Below are 18,616 nucleotides of genomic sequence, written 5' to 3' on the forward strand. Positions count from 1 at the left end.
ACTTTAATATTTCCCGCAAAACACACACACACACACACACACACATCTCCTGTCAACTCCCTTCCTCCCTACAAGTCCCTTTCATGCCCTTTTCTTTTGTTTGTGATCCCCTGATTTTTTTTCTTTGGTATTTTCGAGACAGGGTTTCTCTGTATAGTTCTGGCTGTCCTGGAACTCACTCTGTAGACCAGGCTGGCCTCGAACTCAGAAATCCACCTGCCTCTGCCTCCCAAGTGCTGGGATTAAAGGTGTGCGCCACCACCGCCCAGCGTGATCCCCTGATTTTTAACCAGAGTCTTCTGTGTGAACACAGTTTTAAAAGATGCACAGGGATCTGATGGGCTCACTATTAGCTATTCAACTGAAGACAATAACTGTCCTTTCCCCAAATCAATCAGTGTTTCCCAATAGTCCAGCAGGTGTGGGTATGGACCAGAGAGCCCTACTGTAATGTCAGTCTGGAACCGCCTCTTGATAGCACCAGCCTGTGCAGTCAACAGGGCTTAATTAAGACTTTTGAGATAGGGTCTCATACATAGTCCAGACTGGCCTTGAACTCATTATGCATATAACTGAGGAAGACCTTGAAGTCTTATTTCTCCTGTATTCGCATCTGGAAGTACTACAATAGTAGGAACTAACCACCATGCCCAAGCAGAATTGTATTGTATTTCAAAGTCCAGGAAAAAAAAAAAAAAAGAGTTGCCCTGGCAGCACCCAAATCTGGAAGTTTAGAGTCTAGTGGCACGCGCTTTTGCCCAGCGGCTGCTTGATACCCAGTGGTTAAACACGTACCCAAGTAACACATTCAAATTCAGCTTCATAAAATCGGGAACCAACTCTGTGGGCCACTCTGCAGGACACCTATAGAGCCCTGGATCTCGGTACACTGGGGTTGTTTGGGGACGGGGCTTGGAGACAAATGTGCTTTCTACAATCTCTGATGAAGAACAATTCACTGTAAATGTGAAGAGAGAGCAAGGGCCCACCCTCTCAAGAGGAAGACAGTGACTTGGCTGACTGGTGTCAGAAATTGGTTGTTTACGCACAGAAGTGCGCATGTCTCCTTTGGGTTTTTTTTTTTTTTTGTTGTTGTTGTTTTGGTTTTGGTTTTGGTTTTTGTATATTTACCCCAAGTACTGTCTTTGATGTAATGCTCATGATGACCCACTTTACCCCCTGCACACAGGTCTAAGCACCTGACACAAATTTTTTTAAAGATTTATTTATTTATTTATTTCATGTATATGAGTACACTGTAGCTGACAGGTAGCTGTGAACCTACATCTGGTCGTTGGGAATTGACTTTTAGGACCTCTGTTCATTCCAGTCAACCCCGCTCACTCTGGTGGACCCCGCTCGCTCAATCCCTGCTTGCTCTGGCCCAAAGATTTATTTATGATTATAAATAATTACACTGTAGCTGACTTAAGACGCACCAGAAGAGGGCGTCAGATCTCATTGCAGATGGTTGTTAGCCACCATATGGTTGCTGGAATTTGAACTCAGGACCTTCAGAAGAGCAGTCAGTGTTCTTACCCACTGAGTCATCTCACCAGTCCCCACCTGACACAGATTAACTCATTTAGTTCCTACAAATGACCCCTGGAGGTAGGCTTTCTTCAGATCACAGATTTTAAGATTCTAGAATCCTAGACTCTGGAGCCAAGCCCTGGGGACTGAGGGCCATGAGACTTTAGCTAGACTAATTTAGAAGCCCAAATAAGGGACTTGAGAGATATACTTGACATGTATGACCTACAATGGAAAGCTTGGGAGGGGGGGGAAGGAGGGAGGGGAAGAAGAGAAATGGAGATCAGAAAAAAGATGAAGAAAAAATGACAATAGAGTAGAAGAGCTGGCTGGGCAGAGGAACGGGGAGAGTGATAAGAGGCAACTATGATCAAGATACAGTTCTGATGGTACGCATATAACATATGTATAATTAGCATATGCTACTTTTTTTAATGATGGAGAAATATCTTGCCTAAACAACGTTTTGCCACAAGGAGGGTAGAAGAAACCTTGGCAAATAGACTCAGGTCGTTTTTCTGGAATGTCCAATTTTCTCCTTGCTGTAGAGATGAAGATAGCGGAGAGGGAGAGCGTCTGAGGGAGGAGCAGTGAGGGAGAGACAGCAGGTTGAGCCTGAAGCTGCCGCTCTCACCCTGGGAAAGGCTCTTCCCCTGACAGGTGTCTTTCCTTGTCTTCTAGGAGTGACAGTGCAAGCTCTTTCCACGGTTCCTGTCATGTTTAGCTACTGGGTGAGTGTGAAACCTCCCTGGTCCATCTCCCTGGTGGTGAAGGCCCATATCCAGCTCCCCAGAAGGCGACAGATGACTTACACCTTCGAATTGGTCCCATCCATCCTCTCCCCTAATCGTCCTCCTCTTTCTTCCTTCGGTTGGTTGTTTCTGAGAGAAGCTCTCCTGTAGCCCAGGATGTCTTCCAACTTGCTTTGTAGCTAAGGATAACATTGAACTTCTGTTCCCCTGCCCCTGTCTTCCAAGTGCTAGGATCACAGATAGGTTGCACCATGCCCAGTTTATGCAGTGATGGGATTAGAACCCAGGGCTTCTTACATGCTAGGCAGGCACTCTGCCCACCTGTGATGGAGCCATATTCCAGCTTCATCGGTTCCTTTGGAGGTCAGTAGCGTATTCCCCCTGAGACCACCCCCCTTAGCCATGTCTTTGCTTCAGGACAGTAGCCTGTATGTGGCCATCAGGCCCACATCTAGATTCACCCCACGGATCAGTTGTAGACTAAGACCCCACCAGAGCACTTAGCATTACAATAGACGGCAAGGACAAACCTTAAACTTATGTCTCCTGAGGAAATGGACAAAAGAGAAGTCCTAGACACCTCGCCACAAGTCAACCGTTCTCAAGCACTGAGTGTCAGGGTTGATTCTGAGGCATGGGGTGGGGAGGTAACTTTTGGTACAGAGCTAAGAATGTGTTCGCCTGGTAGGTGTTGTGGTTGACATGTGATTTAGAAGAAATGCAACCACCGACCACTCCCCACATGATTTCACAAGTCGAGCGGGAGTCCCTGGGTCCTCTGTGCTTCTGATTAGATCACTCCATAAAATAAAATGTCTTGACACCTCAGTGTGGGGTCTGGAAAGATAAAGTGCTTGCTTTGCAAGAGCAAAGATCTGAGTTCAATCCCCAGAACCCACATAGAGAAGTAGGTATGGGAGCTGGAGAAATAGTTCCGTGGATAAAATAGATCAGTGGCTACTCAAGCGCGAGGACCTGAGTTCTGATTCCAGAACATACTTTAAAAAGGCGAGGCCTGGTCGCACTTAAGTCTGTAACTCTAGTACTGTAGACACTGGAACTACGGGGGCTCACTATAGCCTAGGGACAGGGGCACAGTGGGGTTGAGATAAGAAAGAGCTCAAGCTCATCTACCACAGGGTCAACCGGAGGGCGTGGGAGGACAGATGAAGACAGGACCTATACGGGAGTAAGGCTGGTATCCTTCAAGGAGCCAAGACAGAGCTATCTCGATGGTAGCTTTAGACACTGGGAAGGTCTCGAAGGCTTGTCTGCTGCTGATAGTGGCTCATCCTCGTTCCCAGTGTAAGCTAGAGTAGCCTAGTAGTTAGCGCATCCAGCTCAGAGATGCTTCTGGCCTCTGTTCTAATTAACCAGCAGCATCCCGGGAGTTCTCTTTGCTCTCACAGACTCTGGGTCTTCTGTGGCCAGCACCTCTCTCTCAGTCCGTGCCTCAGCTTCCTAAGGCATAAAATCATTACAAAGGGTGAATATTTTCAGCCAAGAGGCCGTGTTGTTTAGAACGAACGTCTAACCGGGTAGGTTTTGACTGGCATGGAACCTTTTCCTCTTCTCTCCAAGGCCAAACCCAAGGATACTTTGGAGCTGTGCCAGTTTTTAAACAATGACCTAGCTGCCACCGTTGCCAGATACCCTCGGAGGTTTGTGGGTTTGGGGACGTTGCCTATGCAAGCCCCGGAGCTGGCAGTCGAGGAGATGGAGCGTTGCGTGAAGGAGTTAGGATTTCCAGGAATCCAGATTGGCTCCCACATCAACACGTGGGACCTGAATGACCCGGAACTCTTCCCAATCTACACTGTGAGTATAAATGCTTTCGCTCTGCCCGTGTGCACCCGCACAGCCTTGGGCAGTGGAGAAACCAAGAAGGAAGCATTTCCCCAGGGAAAGGGGGCAAGAGACAACAGTGATTTTAGATGTTAGGTAGGAGATGTAGAAACCTACCAAAAATCCTCCCAAGAGTGGGCCATTCTACAGACGGGAAGATGAGACACTTCCAAGGCCTGCTCTGAGGTAACTCTGATGAAATCTCTCTCCTGCATCACATTTTACCCCGAAGCCTAAGTGCCATCCTCATCGCTAGCACTTTCCATAATCAAACACACACACATACACACACACACACACACACACACACACACACACACACTTACTTTTCTTTTTGCTATGGAAAAAACTAATATTTTTCAAAAAAAATGAAGTAACTTTGGAGAGACTGTAGAAATACAAATAGTATAAAAAGGGAAATAAACGTACCAGTCATCCAGCCAAAGACAGGAAACACTGTTAATATGTTATTTCATTAATAAAAAAAAACTCTACATATCTATATTTTAGCAAAACTGGAATTCTGTGACACATGTGATCTTATATCCTGAGAATTTACAAATTAACATTATGCATGTACATGTGTGTGGCATGCATAGTTCTATTCCTCACTGCATGTGTGTGGGCACACATGTGTACATACATGTGGATAACATCAGGCATCATCCTCGATAGCTCTCCACCTTATTTACTGAAGCAGAGCCTCTGGCTGAACTTCGAGTTTGCCTGTTTCAGCCAGTGCAGCCAGCTCACCCCAAGCATCCCCTGTCTCCACCTCCCTAGCACTGGGATTATAGGCAGGGTGCTACGCTTGTATGTAGGTTCTGAGAATATAAACTCTAGTCCTCACATGTGTGTGACAAGCATTTACACCACTGGACCAGCTCCCCAGCCTAATGAAGATTATCTGAATGGGTGATTATTTAAAAACTTCAGAATATTCCAGTGTACTGACATGTTTTTATCATCAGTCCCCAATTGACAACCTTAGGAAGAAGCTGGGCCTGGTGGTGCAGCCTTTAATCCCAGCACTCGGGCAGAGGCAGGTGGAACTTGAGTTCTAGGACAGCCAGGGCTACCCACAGAAACTGTGGCTTGAAAAGCCAAAAACCCAAAACATACAAGCAAACAAACAAAGGACCTTAGAAGCCAAAGGTGTATTTTGGCGGTACATAATAAAAATACATAATGAAATTGAGTATAAAGACACAGCCTGTAATCTCATCATTCAGGAGTCTGAGGCAAGAGGACAATGTTTGTGAATTCTCAGGATATGATATGATATGTGTCATAGAATTCGAGGCCAACCTGGACTACATAGTGAGTTTCAGACAGACCTGAGATACATAGAAAGATCCTGTCTCAAAACTCTCAAAATAAAGACAGATAAGAAGGAAGATGCAAAGAGAAGGGAGGAGGGGAAAACAAATATAGATTGGTTGACATATCAATAAATGGGTGGATGATATACAGATAGGCTATAAATAGGTGATAGATAAATGATAGATAAGTAGGTAGAGGTTTTATATGTATAGATAAGAATGCCAGGAAAAGTCAGAATTTGATAAGCTCAGATGGTGAGTATATGATTATATATTGCATTATTGCTTTTCATTTCTATATTTAAAATATTTCACATTAAAAAGTGTTTTCAAAGTGGCACTATCCAGTTCGGAAGTGCCCGGGTTCACATCCTGCCGTCTTCTCAACCACTCTCTCCCTTTCTCATCCTGTAACTGAACAAGCCATCCTAGGTAGCAGGATTTAAGATCCATGATTCCTCCCTCAGCTGCAGCTTTTACAAATCTCACAATTATAATGGCACAAGATGGTCTTCTATTATTTCCATCATAATGCAGAAACCTTTAATACTGACTTAAGTAGATATTTGCAGACTTGCCAGGCGTTCGGCTCCCTGTAACTTATCCATTTAATATTCATGGGGCTCTAATTACATGCAAAAAAATATCCTTGTCTGCATCTGTGGCAACTGCCCACTCTGTGGGGGATTGCCTATGAGACTTAATATTCTTCTCAGTACTGAACTCTCCGAACGCATCGGCTGCAGGGGCTCAGATGATGTAGAGAATGCTTTCTGAAAATACCAGTGAGCTTTGAACAAGGATTTATTTACTCATGCATCCGAGTTGCTTCAGCACACTGTGAGAGAGTCTTCGGCTACAAGTCATTTTTATTATTCACCGGAAGTGGATTTATAAATTCCTAGGGGCTTAGAAAGCAATCGCAGCTGCCGGAGTGCACATAGACATTTTCATTTGAGTGATGAGCCCCACCTATCCATCACTCCAATTAGATTATTTGAGAGCACGCCAGTCTCTGAGGGATTTAGGAGTACGTCCTGACTCCAGTTGACCTGCAGTGTCCCTGTACCGACAATCTATTTGTTTGGTTAGCAAGGCTGGCTTGCTTCGCTCTTCTCCAGTTTGCGTCAGTGACGCGCTCAAACAAATGGCAAGAGTTCCTGACAGCCAAGTTCATGCTGTCATTTCAAGATAGTCCTTGCACTCCGCAGCATCCAAATGCCACGCCCCACCCCCACCCCTGGCTCTAGACCTCTCTCCTAAGTGAATAAGCCTAGAAACAGACACTCAGGTACAAAATGACTCCATTGCTGTATGAGAAAAACAGAAAGAACATTGGCACCTGGCCATCTGACTCTTCCACACATCAGCTGCCAAGACCTGACTAAGTTATTTAGGTTCTGTCTTCTCTATAGAGAGGCAAGCATGAACACGTGTCTCTGAACATGTGTGACACAGAGAGTGCATGTCTCATAAACGATCAAACCTGTTAGCAGCCGTAAAACTCCTCTGTGGGTGTGAAGACCAGATGTTGGCCTTCAATGTCTTCCTCAACTGCTCTCCACTTGATCCTTACATTTTCTCTTATGTGTTCTATGTGTTCTGCCTGCATGTATGACTATACCACACGTGGTGTACAGTGTCCTCAAAGGCCAGAAGAAGCCTTCAGGTCCCCTGGGATTGGAGTTACAGACCACGTTGAGCCATCCTGAGGGAGCTCAAATCCAATGCTGGCCCTCTGGAAGAGCAGCCACAGTAGCTCTTAGCCAACAGAGCCATCTCAACAGTCCTTTCACCTTGTTTTTTGAGACAGAGTAGTATCTCACTGAACTTGGAGCTTGCCGATTCCACTAAACTGGGTGGCAAATGGATCCAGGGTTCCTCCTGTCTCTAACTCTCAAGCACTATGGTTGCATTTACATGATGATACCATCCCCAGCTTTTACATGAGGTCTAGGGATTCGAACTCTGATCCTCATGCTTGCGTGGCCAGCCCTTTACGACCTGAGCCATGTCTTCAGCCTAATTGCCGTAGAATTCTTATGGCAACATTGGTGTTAAGCTCTTCGTGACTGTTAGAGTTATGATCTTGAGAGTATAAGTGGTTTTGTATTCTCTCCCACGCCCCGCCTGAAGAAGGAAATTGTTTTTCAGGTTAATGTGAATTTAATCAAGTCTTATCCTAATGAGGGGTCAGATCTCACCAGATACCATGATCAGATACCTTGGTGAAGCCTACGTCATTCCAAGGAGTCAGTATTTTCTTTCCAACTTGCATTCATGATCAGCAAGCAGTTAGCTTCTGTACCTTCAGAGGCTTATGTCTCTGTTCTCCTCAGCCCACTGAGTTGGAGATCTCCAGTTTTCCCTTGGCCTGTCACATCTAGGACCCCCAGTTATCCAAAACTGTGTTTAAAAAATGCTTATCCCCGCAAGTCACACTCCATCAGCTGGGTGAGCACAGCTATTTCCATGTGAAGGCAGGATGAGTCACTTGTACCCCAATATACTTACAAAGAAAATGTCCTGATGAGTGCTAGTTTGGAACTTTGGTAAGCACTGACATTCATAACTATTGCGATAGTTTTCCTTCTGTCGCTGATGAAACACCCTGACCAAAGCAACTTGGGGGAAACCACCCACACAGTGCACTTGGCCTTCCCACATCAATCACTGATCAAGAAAAGGCTCCCACAGACTTCCCTGCAATCCGATGGACAGTTTCTCTCCTGAGGTTTTCTCTTCCCATATAATTCTAGCTTGTGTCGAGTTGATAAAACAAGCAAACACACAAACACACCTCACCAGTACAACTACTGAGGGGGACTGACGCAGACATCTTGCCGATTAAAGTTCATCCTGTCCACATGGTCTTTCGGTTCCCCTCAAGCCTCTGAGACAGGCTAACCCATAGTATGCATCTTAGTACTTTCGCAGCTCAGGCATGGAGAGTCCTCTCTTCAGTGAGTTCCTTTCACTGCTGGGAGACTGTCCAGAGAGCCACTGAGCTCCAGGGACAGCGAGCGTCCCCACACACCCAGAAACCCCATTGGTGCTGTGTCCAAGGTCTTCATGACGTAGATCAGGCCTGCCTACCTCATTCTAGCTGAAAGGAACTAATCCCTGGCTCATCATTTTCCCGCAGAGATTCCTTTGTTTGTTTGTTTGTTTGTTTTGGAGATAATGTCTTTCTGTGTCCTCCTGACTGACCTGAAATTCCCTATGTAACTCAGCTGGCTTTGAACTTGCGTTGACAGGTGTACATTTCATGCTTAGCTCTCACTTCTTCACTTTCTATAGCTCTAGGTTTCTAAGAGGGGAGGAGGGAGCCCCCTTGCCCTGACCCCAAAGATAGTTAGTATCCCAGTCCCCCAGAAAGAGTAAACTGTGCAGGCGCCAGTGGGAAATTTTTCCCTGCATTTGAAATATCAGATTAGACTTTAAGCATTTTGCTCTTTATCAAAATGTTTGGGTGGCGGGAGGTGGGTAGCGGGGGGGGGGGGGTGCTTACAGATCTTTCAGGCAGTAAAGTATTTACCTTGGAAGTACAAGACCTTGAATTCAATCTCTAGAATCCATGCTTTAAAAAAAAAAAAAGGCTGGGCATGGTGGTATGTACTTACAAACCCAGAAATGGGAAACAGAGATGGGTAGATTCCTGGTGCTCAGTGGTCACACAACCTAGACAAACTAGTGAGCTTCAGGCTAATGAGAGACCCTGTCTCAAAAAAAAAAAAAACAAAGTGACCAGCCCTTGCACACAACATGCAAAGCTATCCTATGGTCTCTACGCATGTGAGTGTGCATATACAAACACATACACACACACTTACACACAAACATGCACATACACACACACACATAATGAGTGGTGGATTTCCTGTCATTTTTTTTCACCAAACAAACAATATGCTAAATTCATCAACCTATGGTTAATCTTTTTTTTTTCAAGCAATAAATTGGTCAAGGAATCTTGTATACAGAACAAGAAGGAACTTCGACAGTAGTTAAGCTTATTTACTCAGATCAATATAGAAGCAGATGTAGAAGAGCAGTCTCCCACAAATAACTTCTTTCTCATTCCTCTCTTGAAGGCGGCCGAGAGACTGAACTGTTCCCTGTTCGTGCATCCCTGGGATATGCAGATGGATGGACGAATGGCCAAATACTGGCTGCCTTGGCTCGTAGGTTTGTGCTGGACTGGGGTTGGGAACACAGCACCAACTCTTGGGTTTTTCCTGTTATCCATGGAATTCTATTCTGCCAGGGGAAAGAATTATGATTAGACTGAGAGTAATAGCAGCTACCATTGATTGGGTATATGTCTTTCAGGCCTCTTCCAGATAGCTTGGCTACTCTGAACCTCTTCTAGGCAGCTCGGCCTGTCTGAGAGAGTCTCTCAGCAGTCTCTATTATTTATATATGTTTAGGGGAGGGGCCTAGCGTATATGGTCAGTTTCAGGGACTTCCTGAGTTTACCCAGTTTGCCTGTAGGATGAACTGTTTTCCCTTCCTTTAGAACATCTTGTGTCCAAATGAGCTTCTTTTCAAAATGGAATGTTTCACCTCTCTTTTAATATCATGCATCTTTTTTTTAAGATCTACTTTTTTTTTTTTTTTTTTTTTTGGTTTTCCAAGACAGGGTTTCTCTGTGTGGCCCTGGCTGTCCTGGAATTCATGCTGTAGACCGGGCTGGACTCGAACTCAGAAATCTGCTTGTCTCTGCCTCCTATGTGCTGGGATTAAAGGCATGTGCCACCATTGCCTGGCTAATAACATGCATCTTAATAAGCTTTTCTGCAGGTTTCACCTAAAATATTCCACTTAAAATATCTTGGGTCTTAAGAAGCTTTCCCTCCAAGATGAAGGTTTTATCTATAATGAATTTGCTGCAAACAAATGACAACAACACACACTGGTGAGGCTACAACAAAAACAACCACAAAACACACACATACATGCGCATACACTGTTGTGTTTTATAAAAAGATAGCCAGGATATGTTTGATAGAACATGGTGTGGTGAGGTGGGAAGGGTGCCTCAGTGGGCCTATGCTGAGAGGCATTTCTTCCCCCTGAGGTACCAGCTAGATGATGGGTTTAGTATAGAATAGAGCTTATTTAGGGCATGGGAAGGGGAGTTGAGAAGAGAGTAGAGACAGACAGACAGAGATAGAGAAAACAGAGGAGGAAAGAAGAGACTGGCCAGGAACATGTTGAGGGTGGAGGCGAAGAAGAGAGCGGGAAAAGGGGTCAGAGAGAGAAGGGGCAGAGAGAGTAAGAGAGCCAGAAATGGGCAAACAGCCCCCTTTATAGGAAGTCAGGCCTACTTGGCTAATTACAGGGTGGAGTCTAGAAGGAATGTAACACACACACACACATACACACACACACACACACACACACACATGGGTGAAGCTATCATTCAACTGATTAGTGGAAAGCTGACTCACAGAGAACCAGAAGCCGATGGTTTTTGTCTATCACCCTGTCTATCAGCAGCTCTGCTGGAGAAACCACCCTCCAGTGGATACAATCCACCATGCTCTTGGGATTCCCAAGGAGGCAAATCTGTACTTGGAGAGCAGTGAGGGGCAGAAGGAGCCTACAGTGAAGTCCTCATTGACAATCGGGAGCTCTAGGTCAGTCACGTGGCTCTGTATTCCCAAGTAGCTCCTTGGGGTTAAAGCGTGAGACATGAACCAACTGCTGCTCCCAGGAGCAGGAAACACTTAAAGTAATTCACATCCACCCAATAATATTTCATCCTTAGCTCCCAACCTAACACTTAGTGAACTATACCTAGGCGCCCTCAAAATAACTCATTGCCAGGAGCCAACCATCACTACTGTATCAACTGACACCGTGTCCACTCCAAGGTGTAGTCGAGGGGAAGGTTTTTATTATAGATGTGAGGGAGAGAACAATGTAGATGTGAATTCAGGTAGCTATGAGCCAGAGGCATCTGGAAGAATCCAGAACAGAGAAAGTAAAATACTGGACATGGCTGGCATACTGGACTTAGCCATGAGAGGAAAGGGGAGTGTAGGGGAGAGCGGAAGATGAAGACAAAGAGAGGGCAAATGAGGGACTAAGACTAAGCTGAAATAGAGTGAGAATGAGAAGCTATGGAGAGGAGCTTCTGAGCTGGAGAAAGACTAGAAAAAGAGGCAGGAGGGGAAGGGCTAGGACGCCAGCAAGGACTCTGAAATGTGTAATAGGTGCTTGCGACACTGACGGCTCTGGAGGCGCTCTGGTATGCTAAGGGATACCAAGGATAGCCCTTTGTCCCTTCTGCCCGTGGTAGAGGAGAGACCCGCTTCACAGGTTCCTGACGAGTGTTGACAACCTCCCTAAGTTCACAGAGGAGGAAATTTAGAGCACCAACTAATGTGTGCTGAACACCTCCAATGTGAAGTCATACCCGGGAGCTTTACTAACATAGTTATTTACAAAACTGCACAAAAGCCCTACAAGACAGGAAGAAATGGCTGTGTGGTGATGTGACACAGGCTGGAACCAAACGGCTTGCTCAAGGCCAAGAGGCAGAAAATGGCAAGAGCCTGCCCAGAAGCGTAACTCAAGACACATCCAAAACTGAAAGGAGAGAGGCTGGGTGGGCACTTAGCTCAGGGGTAGAGTGCCTGCCTAGCAAGCACAGGGACCTGGGTTTGATCCTTGATACTGAAAAGAAAACCGATGGCAAGTAAATGTTACCGGTAGTCAGGGCCGGGCCAGATGCTTCCAGCTTCTTGGCCTCTTATCCAAAGAGCTCAAAGTAAGGACTCATATAGATTTGCAAAATAACTGTATGAGGAGTGAAGGAATAGCGCAAGATGGTAAATTAATTAGCTCGAGTTTATCTTCTTGCTGTGAGTGAGGCTGCATTGAAACCACAGAACGGGACTGATCCATGGTGCGTGGAAAGAAAAGGTTAATTATAAACTCGAAGCTGGCATGTGACAATCTCTAGGGTAGTGGAGAATAATCAGGGGCATTGTGTGTGTGGTGGGTGGGGGAGTTCCAAAGCTGCCATGGCTCTCTCTCAGGAGGCAGGGAGAAGGGACTACTAACGGGCAACTGTCAGTGCTATCTCTTAGGAGCAGAGAGAAAAAGAGTGGGACTGGGTGATAGGGGAATGGCCAGTTTTTTTTTTTTGTTTTGTTTTGTTTTGTTTTTTTGTATTTTTGAGACATGGTTTCTCTGTGTAGCCCTGGCTGTCCTGGAACTTACTCTGTAGACCAGGCTGGCCTCGAACTCAGAAATCCGCCTGCCTCTGCCTCCCAAGTGCTGGGATTAACGGCGTGTGCTACCACCAGTTTTAAAGGGAGCAGGTAGCTGCAAGGTTGAGGGGAGGAAGAACTTGTAAGCTGGAAAGGCCTAGGAGCTTAGGGCCAGAAGAGCCCAGAGGCTTTGAAACTCACCAGAGCTACAAGTTAAAAAGGACTGAAGGTGCCTGGAGGTCAGTGTAGGTTTTGATAGTAACTAGATGCCTCATTTGCCTGAGGTTGAAAGAAATAAGGGACTTGGCTCTTGGGGCCAGAGAGGAGTACAGGCTCTGAGCAATGGGAGCTTTTATTTGTCTACCTGCGATCCCTCTTTGTCAGCCTGAGCTGAGCTAGACTCATCTTGAGACGTAGTCAGGGGCACTGCCTTTGGGGGTTTGGGACCTAACACTTACTGCTAATGTCCCTTCCTGTAATGCATTTTATTTTAATTATGTACCTGCCCATCTTAAGATGATAAACAGAGGATTCTCCCTAATAGGTTACCTAAAGACACAGTTTTGTATGTGTACTTCAAACCAGCTCAGGCCAGACGGCCCTTCTGTTCTTCCTAGCTGGATATGCTGAGAATGCACTTGAATAGAAATAGTCTAAATTTGATTGTAACCAGGGCTAGGGAAGCTTACATCATTCGAAGATGTCAGTCGATGGAATCTGATGCTGGTAGGGGGCCTAGTTCTGAGGTTGCTAGGTTCACTGTTTGAAGAGATGTGTGTGTGTGTGTGTGTGTGTGTGTGTGTGTGTGTGTGTGTAAGGCATGTGCAAGCAAAGGCTTTGGATACCAAGTTTATTATTACAAGGGCAGGTGTGCATGACCCCAACCAAATAGGAGTTCCAAGCTAAGCTACCTCCAATGCTTGCATGCCTCATCAGGACCAAAGCCAGGCTCTTTGTCAATTTGATCTCTTAGACTGCTCTCCCTGAAATAGTAAATAGGGACCTTCAGATGATATTTCTTAGCTAACCAATGCCCTACCTACATTTGAATCATTTCTGGAGCAGAGGGGCCCCATGTTATATATCACTGAGAATTCCCCCAACCTCAGCTGCTGTTCCGCAGCTACTCCTGTCACTAAAATGTTGTCACTAAACTTCTTGCTTACAATACTAAGTCCTGAATCATGTAACTGTCTCCTCTTTTAGGAATGCCATCGGAGACCACCATGGCCATTTGCTCCATGATCATGGGCGGAGTGTTTGAGAAGTTTCCCAAACTCAAAGTGTGCTTTGCCCACGGAGGTGAGACCCTATTGCCTCTGGGCCTCCCTCAACTCACGGGAGAAACGGGGGTCCTAGTCAGGTCGACAAGGCGTAGGCGAAGAAATGACAACAGAGACGACACATGAAGTATAAGATCTAAATGTATTTCTTAGAAATGGCATCAGACTTTTACAGTCATTGCAAAAGAGAGATGGTAAATCTAGCAGCTCAATAGTTGAGGTACATCTGAGGCTATCTGAAATATACTGGGTCTAAAGCAGCAGCTATCTCTTCTGAAGTGGTGCTGTATCCCCTGGGCCCAGAGTGCTTGGGCCCGGGGGAATGCGGATGCATGAATCTGAGTCCTAGCCCATCTAAGTTCTAGTGCTAGTCTTTCTGCGAGTCCAAGTCTTTCTTCTTCTCCCAGTCCTTCTGCTAGACTGAAGTCACATAGACAAGCGACCCCCACACCAAGGTCAGCAGGGTCTGGTAGCTAGGTGTGAAGCAGGAGGAAGAGGGGTGGAGCCCTCCCTGTTGAGGTATTCTTATGCTAATTCTCTGGTTCTTGCTGGAGGCAGGCAGAGGGGAGTCCCAACCTAACCCTTTCAGCTAAAGTCCTAGAGTGTGGGAAACCCTTCAATTACTCTCTTATGTATGTAAAACATTAAACAAGGATAGTTGGAAACATTGTGTTGGCCAGGAGACAATGCCCAATCTTAACCATTTACAGATCATTTCTTGGAGTAGCTTTATGCCTAATTATGAGGCCGTGTTGACGATTGGAAAGACTAATCTGGAACACGTCTGAGTTAGGGGATACCAGCAACTGTCTGAAATCCAGGAGGCACAGAACTCCTTTTGAAGTCTTATTGCCTCTTATCCTTTATCAGGATTTTATCCCCGATATTTTGGATGTGACTGGAGTAGACGAGTGTGCGTAGCACCCTATTTGTGACTTAAGGCTACATCTTCTCATGGTTGGAGGCTAGCAACCTAAATGCATAGTACCGATGGGGTTGGTTTCTGGTGAGGCCACCTTCTCCCTATGTTCTCATGTGGCTCTTCCCTGTGAATGCATGGGTGAGGAGAGGACAGAGGACAGTACTTGAAGAAGAGAGATGGTTCTGGTCTTTTCTTTTGTGTGCATGGTTAGCATGCTTATTTGTATATTTGTGTGTGTATATGTGTGTGTAGGCCAAGGACAATGTTGGGTATTGTTTCCCGGTACCATCTGCCTTTTTGTTTTTGTTTTTTTAAACAGGGTCTTTCAGCTGGGTGGTGGTGGTGTCACATGCCCTTGATCCCAGCTCACACAGTTATTTTCTTACTGTGAGGCTGAATTGAAACCATAGAACTGGATTGATCCATAGTGTATGAAAAGAATAAGCTACTTGTACACTTGAAGCTGCCATGTGGCTATCTCTAGGGTAGCAGAGAGAGAATAACCAGAGGCATTTTGGAGAGTGCAAAGCTGCCATGGCTACCTCAGAAGGCAGAGGCAAGCAGGTTTCTGAGTTTGAGGTCAGAGCAGGACAGTCAGGGCTATAAAGAGAAACTCTGTCATGGGGTTGGGGGTGGGGCAAGAAGTTGCAGGGAGGGGACCTATTTGGCTAGACTGATGGATTGACTAGTAAGCCTGAGGATCCTTCTGTCTCCACCTCCCCAGAGCTGGGATTACACCTGTGTGCCTGATGTCTTTTTACATACATTTGGCATTCAAAGTCAGGTCCTTAAGGTTTCACTGCATGGCGGCTCACTTTACCAAGTGAACTATCTCTCCATTGATTTGTTTATTTGCTTGCTTGCTTGCTTGGTTTTAGTGCTACTGAGCATTGAATCTAGAGCCTGACACATGTGCTCATTGCCAAGCTTTTCAATCTCTTTTCAATCTTTAAAAAAAAATACTATTGTTGCTAGGTGTTGGTGGTGCATGCCTTTAATCCCAGCACTTGGGAAACAGAAGCAGGCAGACCTCTGTGAGTTGGAGGCCAGCCTGAATCCCAAAGCTAGCTCCAAGACAGTTAGGGCTATACAGAAAGACCCTGTCTTAAAACAAAGATCTATACACATAGTTGTTATTTATGTGTCTCTGTGTGTGTGTCTGCATGCTACATGTGTGTAGGTGCCTTCTGAAACCTAAAGGTGGGTGTCAGATCTACTGGAGCTAGTAACAGGCAGTTGTGAGCCACCCTTCATGGATGCTGGAAACAGGTCTCCCGAGAGTTTCCCAGGCTGATCTTAAACCCATCTCTAGCCCAAGCAGTGTTTGAACTTGCAATCCTCCTGCCTCTGCTCCTTTGCAGGTGGTGCTTTCCCCTTCACCATAGGAAGAATTGCCCATGGATTCAACATGCGCCCAGATCTCTGTGCCCAGGACAATTCATCTGACCCCAGAAAATACCTTGGCTCCTTCTACACAGACTCCCTGGTTCACGATCCTCTGTCTCTCAAGCTATTGACAGATGTCATAGGGAAGGTAAGCTGGGTGGTTTGTGGAGAGCAGAAGGTGAGACGGGCCACTTGACAAGGTAGATACTTTTGAGGGGAAAGGAAAGTATGAGGTAATAAAATGTCAGAAATACACACTCTTGGCCCTTGGTATGTATCCAAAGGAAATACTGAAACCCTCAGATGCCCAATGATTTTACATTTTGTTTCTTTTCTAGAAGTATTCCTCAACTCCATCACAGATGTGCTTTGGACTTTTTCCTTATAATTTCTCATGGATTACAATTACTCTCTGGCCTTGAGTAGCTTTAAACAACCTGGGTTTGTTGGATGGGTGTAATACTTTTCCCTTTTTATTTTATTTTAAAAATATTTTCATACAATACATTTTGATCATTTTCTCTTCCCCCAGCCTCTTCTGGATCCTCCCCACCTCCCTATCCAACCAATTTTAAATTTTCTTTCTTGCTAAAAAAAAAAAAAAAAAAAAAAAAAAAAAAAAAAAAAAGCCATAAAAATACAAAAATGAAAATTAAAACAACCAAAAAGATTTTGAGAAATCCTCAACAATACATTTTCTTATTTATTTCTCTGATTCTACAAAGAATTTCTGCAAGAGTACTTAATCCCACATGTCTTCATCCATGTATGTGTGTGTGTGTGTGTGCATGCATGTGTGTGTGCACATGTGTGTGTGTATGTGTGTGTGCACGTGTGTATATGTCTATGTGTGTCTGTGTGTAGGTGCTTAGAGATCAGAAGACTACCTCTGGTGTCAGTCCTTGCAAGCTACCTATTTAGAGACAGTTTTATTACTGCTGCATACACCAGGCTAACCCACCATCTTCCCATAATTCTCCTGTCTCTACTTCCCATCTCTTGCTATAGATGTGCTGGGATCATAGATATGAGCTTCCAAATCTGGCTTTACAAAGATTCTAGAAATCCAAACTCAGATAATGAAAAGGTTCTTTATCATCAAAGGTTTTAATATTTCCAGGTCTATTGAGGCAGTAGAATATGGCATGTTAATAGAAATATTTCTAACATGACTAAATACAAAAAGGGTTTCCTGCCTGATTCTCACCAAACTTAACACTTACATTTATTTTATGTCTCAAAATAACTTGGACAAATAATGTATTCCAGTTCCCTGCAGTGTCCAAAAGAGGGAACCCCTGTTTAGATGCCTGTAAGCCTCCTCAGAGGCTCTAACTCTCACTTTAGGAGGAAATTGACAATGAGAGAGTAAGTCCTAGTTTTAGGACTGGTTAGTTAGTTCAGTGATGTTCTAGTTTCATTTCTGCCAGTGTGGTAAAATGCCCTGACAAAAGGGTAGCCTAGAGGAGAAAGGGGTTTCTTTCAGCTTATAGTTCCAGGGTACAGCCCATCATTGTGGAGACATCAAGGCAGGAGCTTGACGCAACTGGTGACATTACAGCCAGTTCAGCACCTTCTACCTTATACTTTCTGTCTCATACTCACTTCCAAGTGCCTCAGTGTAGAGGTCTGTGCCACCACAGCTGGCTCTCACAAAATCTTTACATGGGGACTTTCTCAAATACAGGAGATGTGAAATGTCACATTAACATATTCAGACATATATCTTTGGAAACTGGTCTATAATCTTAGTAGATTCCCAGGAAACAGACTCTTTAAAGTTCAATTTTTGGGCATCCAGCAGCAAATGTGATGAGAACCCAACATACCATAACAGGCTATGTATCCCAGGGAGCTCAGGCCAATACACAACAGAGCAACTGTCTGTGCAAGGCCACGCTTAAGCTTCTCAGCCTAGGACTCTTCCTATGGTTCATAGCACATAGGCAAACTGCAGCTATAAGAACATAGGTGAAGTAGTTACTTTTCTTTTTGTTGTAAAACGTCTGACAAAAGCAAATTAAGGAAGAAAAGAGTTACTTGGGTTCACAGTTCAAGGGTTTAGTCTATCGTAACAGGGAAGATGAATTCTGGTGGCCAGCTTGCTTTTTCCACTTTATTCACCTCATGGAATGGTGCTGTCCACAATCAGGGTGAATCCTCTTACGTCAGTGAGCCCACTCTAGAAAGTTCCTTACAGACGTGTGTGGGGAGGGAGTCTAGATGCTTTCAGTTGATGATCAGTATTAAACACCGTGATCAGTGACAGAAGCAGCCATTTTTCAAAGCATTTTTAACTCAGCTATTTAATACACATCTATCAAGTAGAGATCTCTTCCTGCAGAACCAC

General features: G+C 45.0%; 1 protein-coding gene across 1 annotated transcript in view; it reads left to right on the top strand.

The window, feature by feature from the left end:
* The window catches only part of Acmsd (aminocarboxymuconate semialdehyde decarboxylase), a 38,053-nt gene that overhangs the window by 12,373 nt on the left and 7,064 nt on the right, over positions 1-18,616 (top strand). Inside the window, exons 4-8 of the mRNA XM_031381046.1 lie at positions 2,215-2,264; positions 3,867-4,103; positions 9,547-9,640; positions 13,882-13,977; positions 16,242-16,414. Coding sequence (XP_031236906.1) covers positions 2,215-2,264; positions 3,867-4,103; positions 9,547-9,640; positions 13,882-13,977; positions 16,242-16,414 — 650 coding nt within the window. The remainder of the gene's footprint in view (positions 1-2,214; positions 2,265-3,866; positions 4,104-9,546; positions 9,641-13,881; positions 13,978-16,241; positions 16,415-18,616) is intronic.

This window comes from Mastomys coucha, unplaced genomic scaffold (assembly GCF_008632895.1).
Source record: "Mastomys coucha isolate ucsf_1 unplaced genomic scaffold, UCSF_Mcou_1 pScaffold1, whole genome shotgun sequence".
Taxonomy (NCBI): domain Eukaryota; kingdom Metazoa; phylum Chordata; class Mammalia; order Rodentia; family Muridae; genus Mastomys; species Mastomys coucha.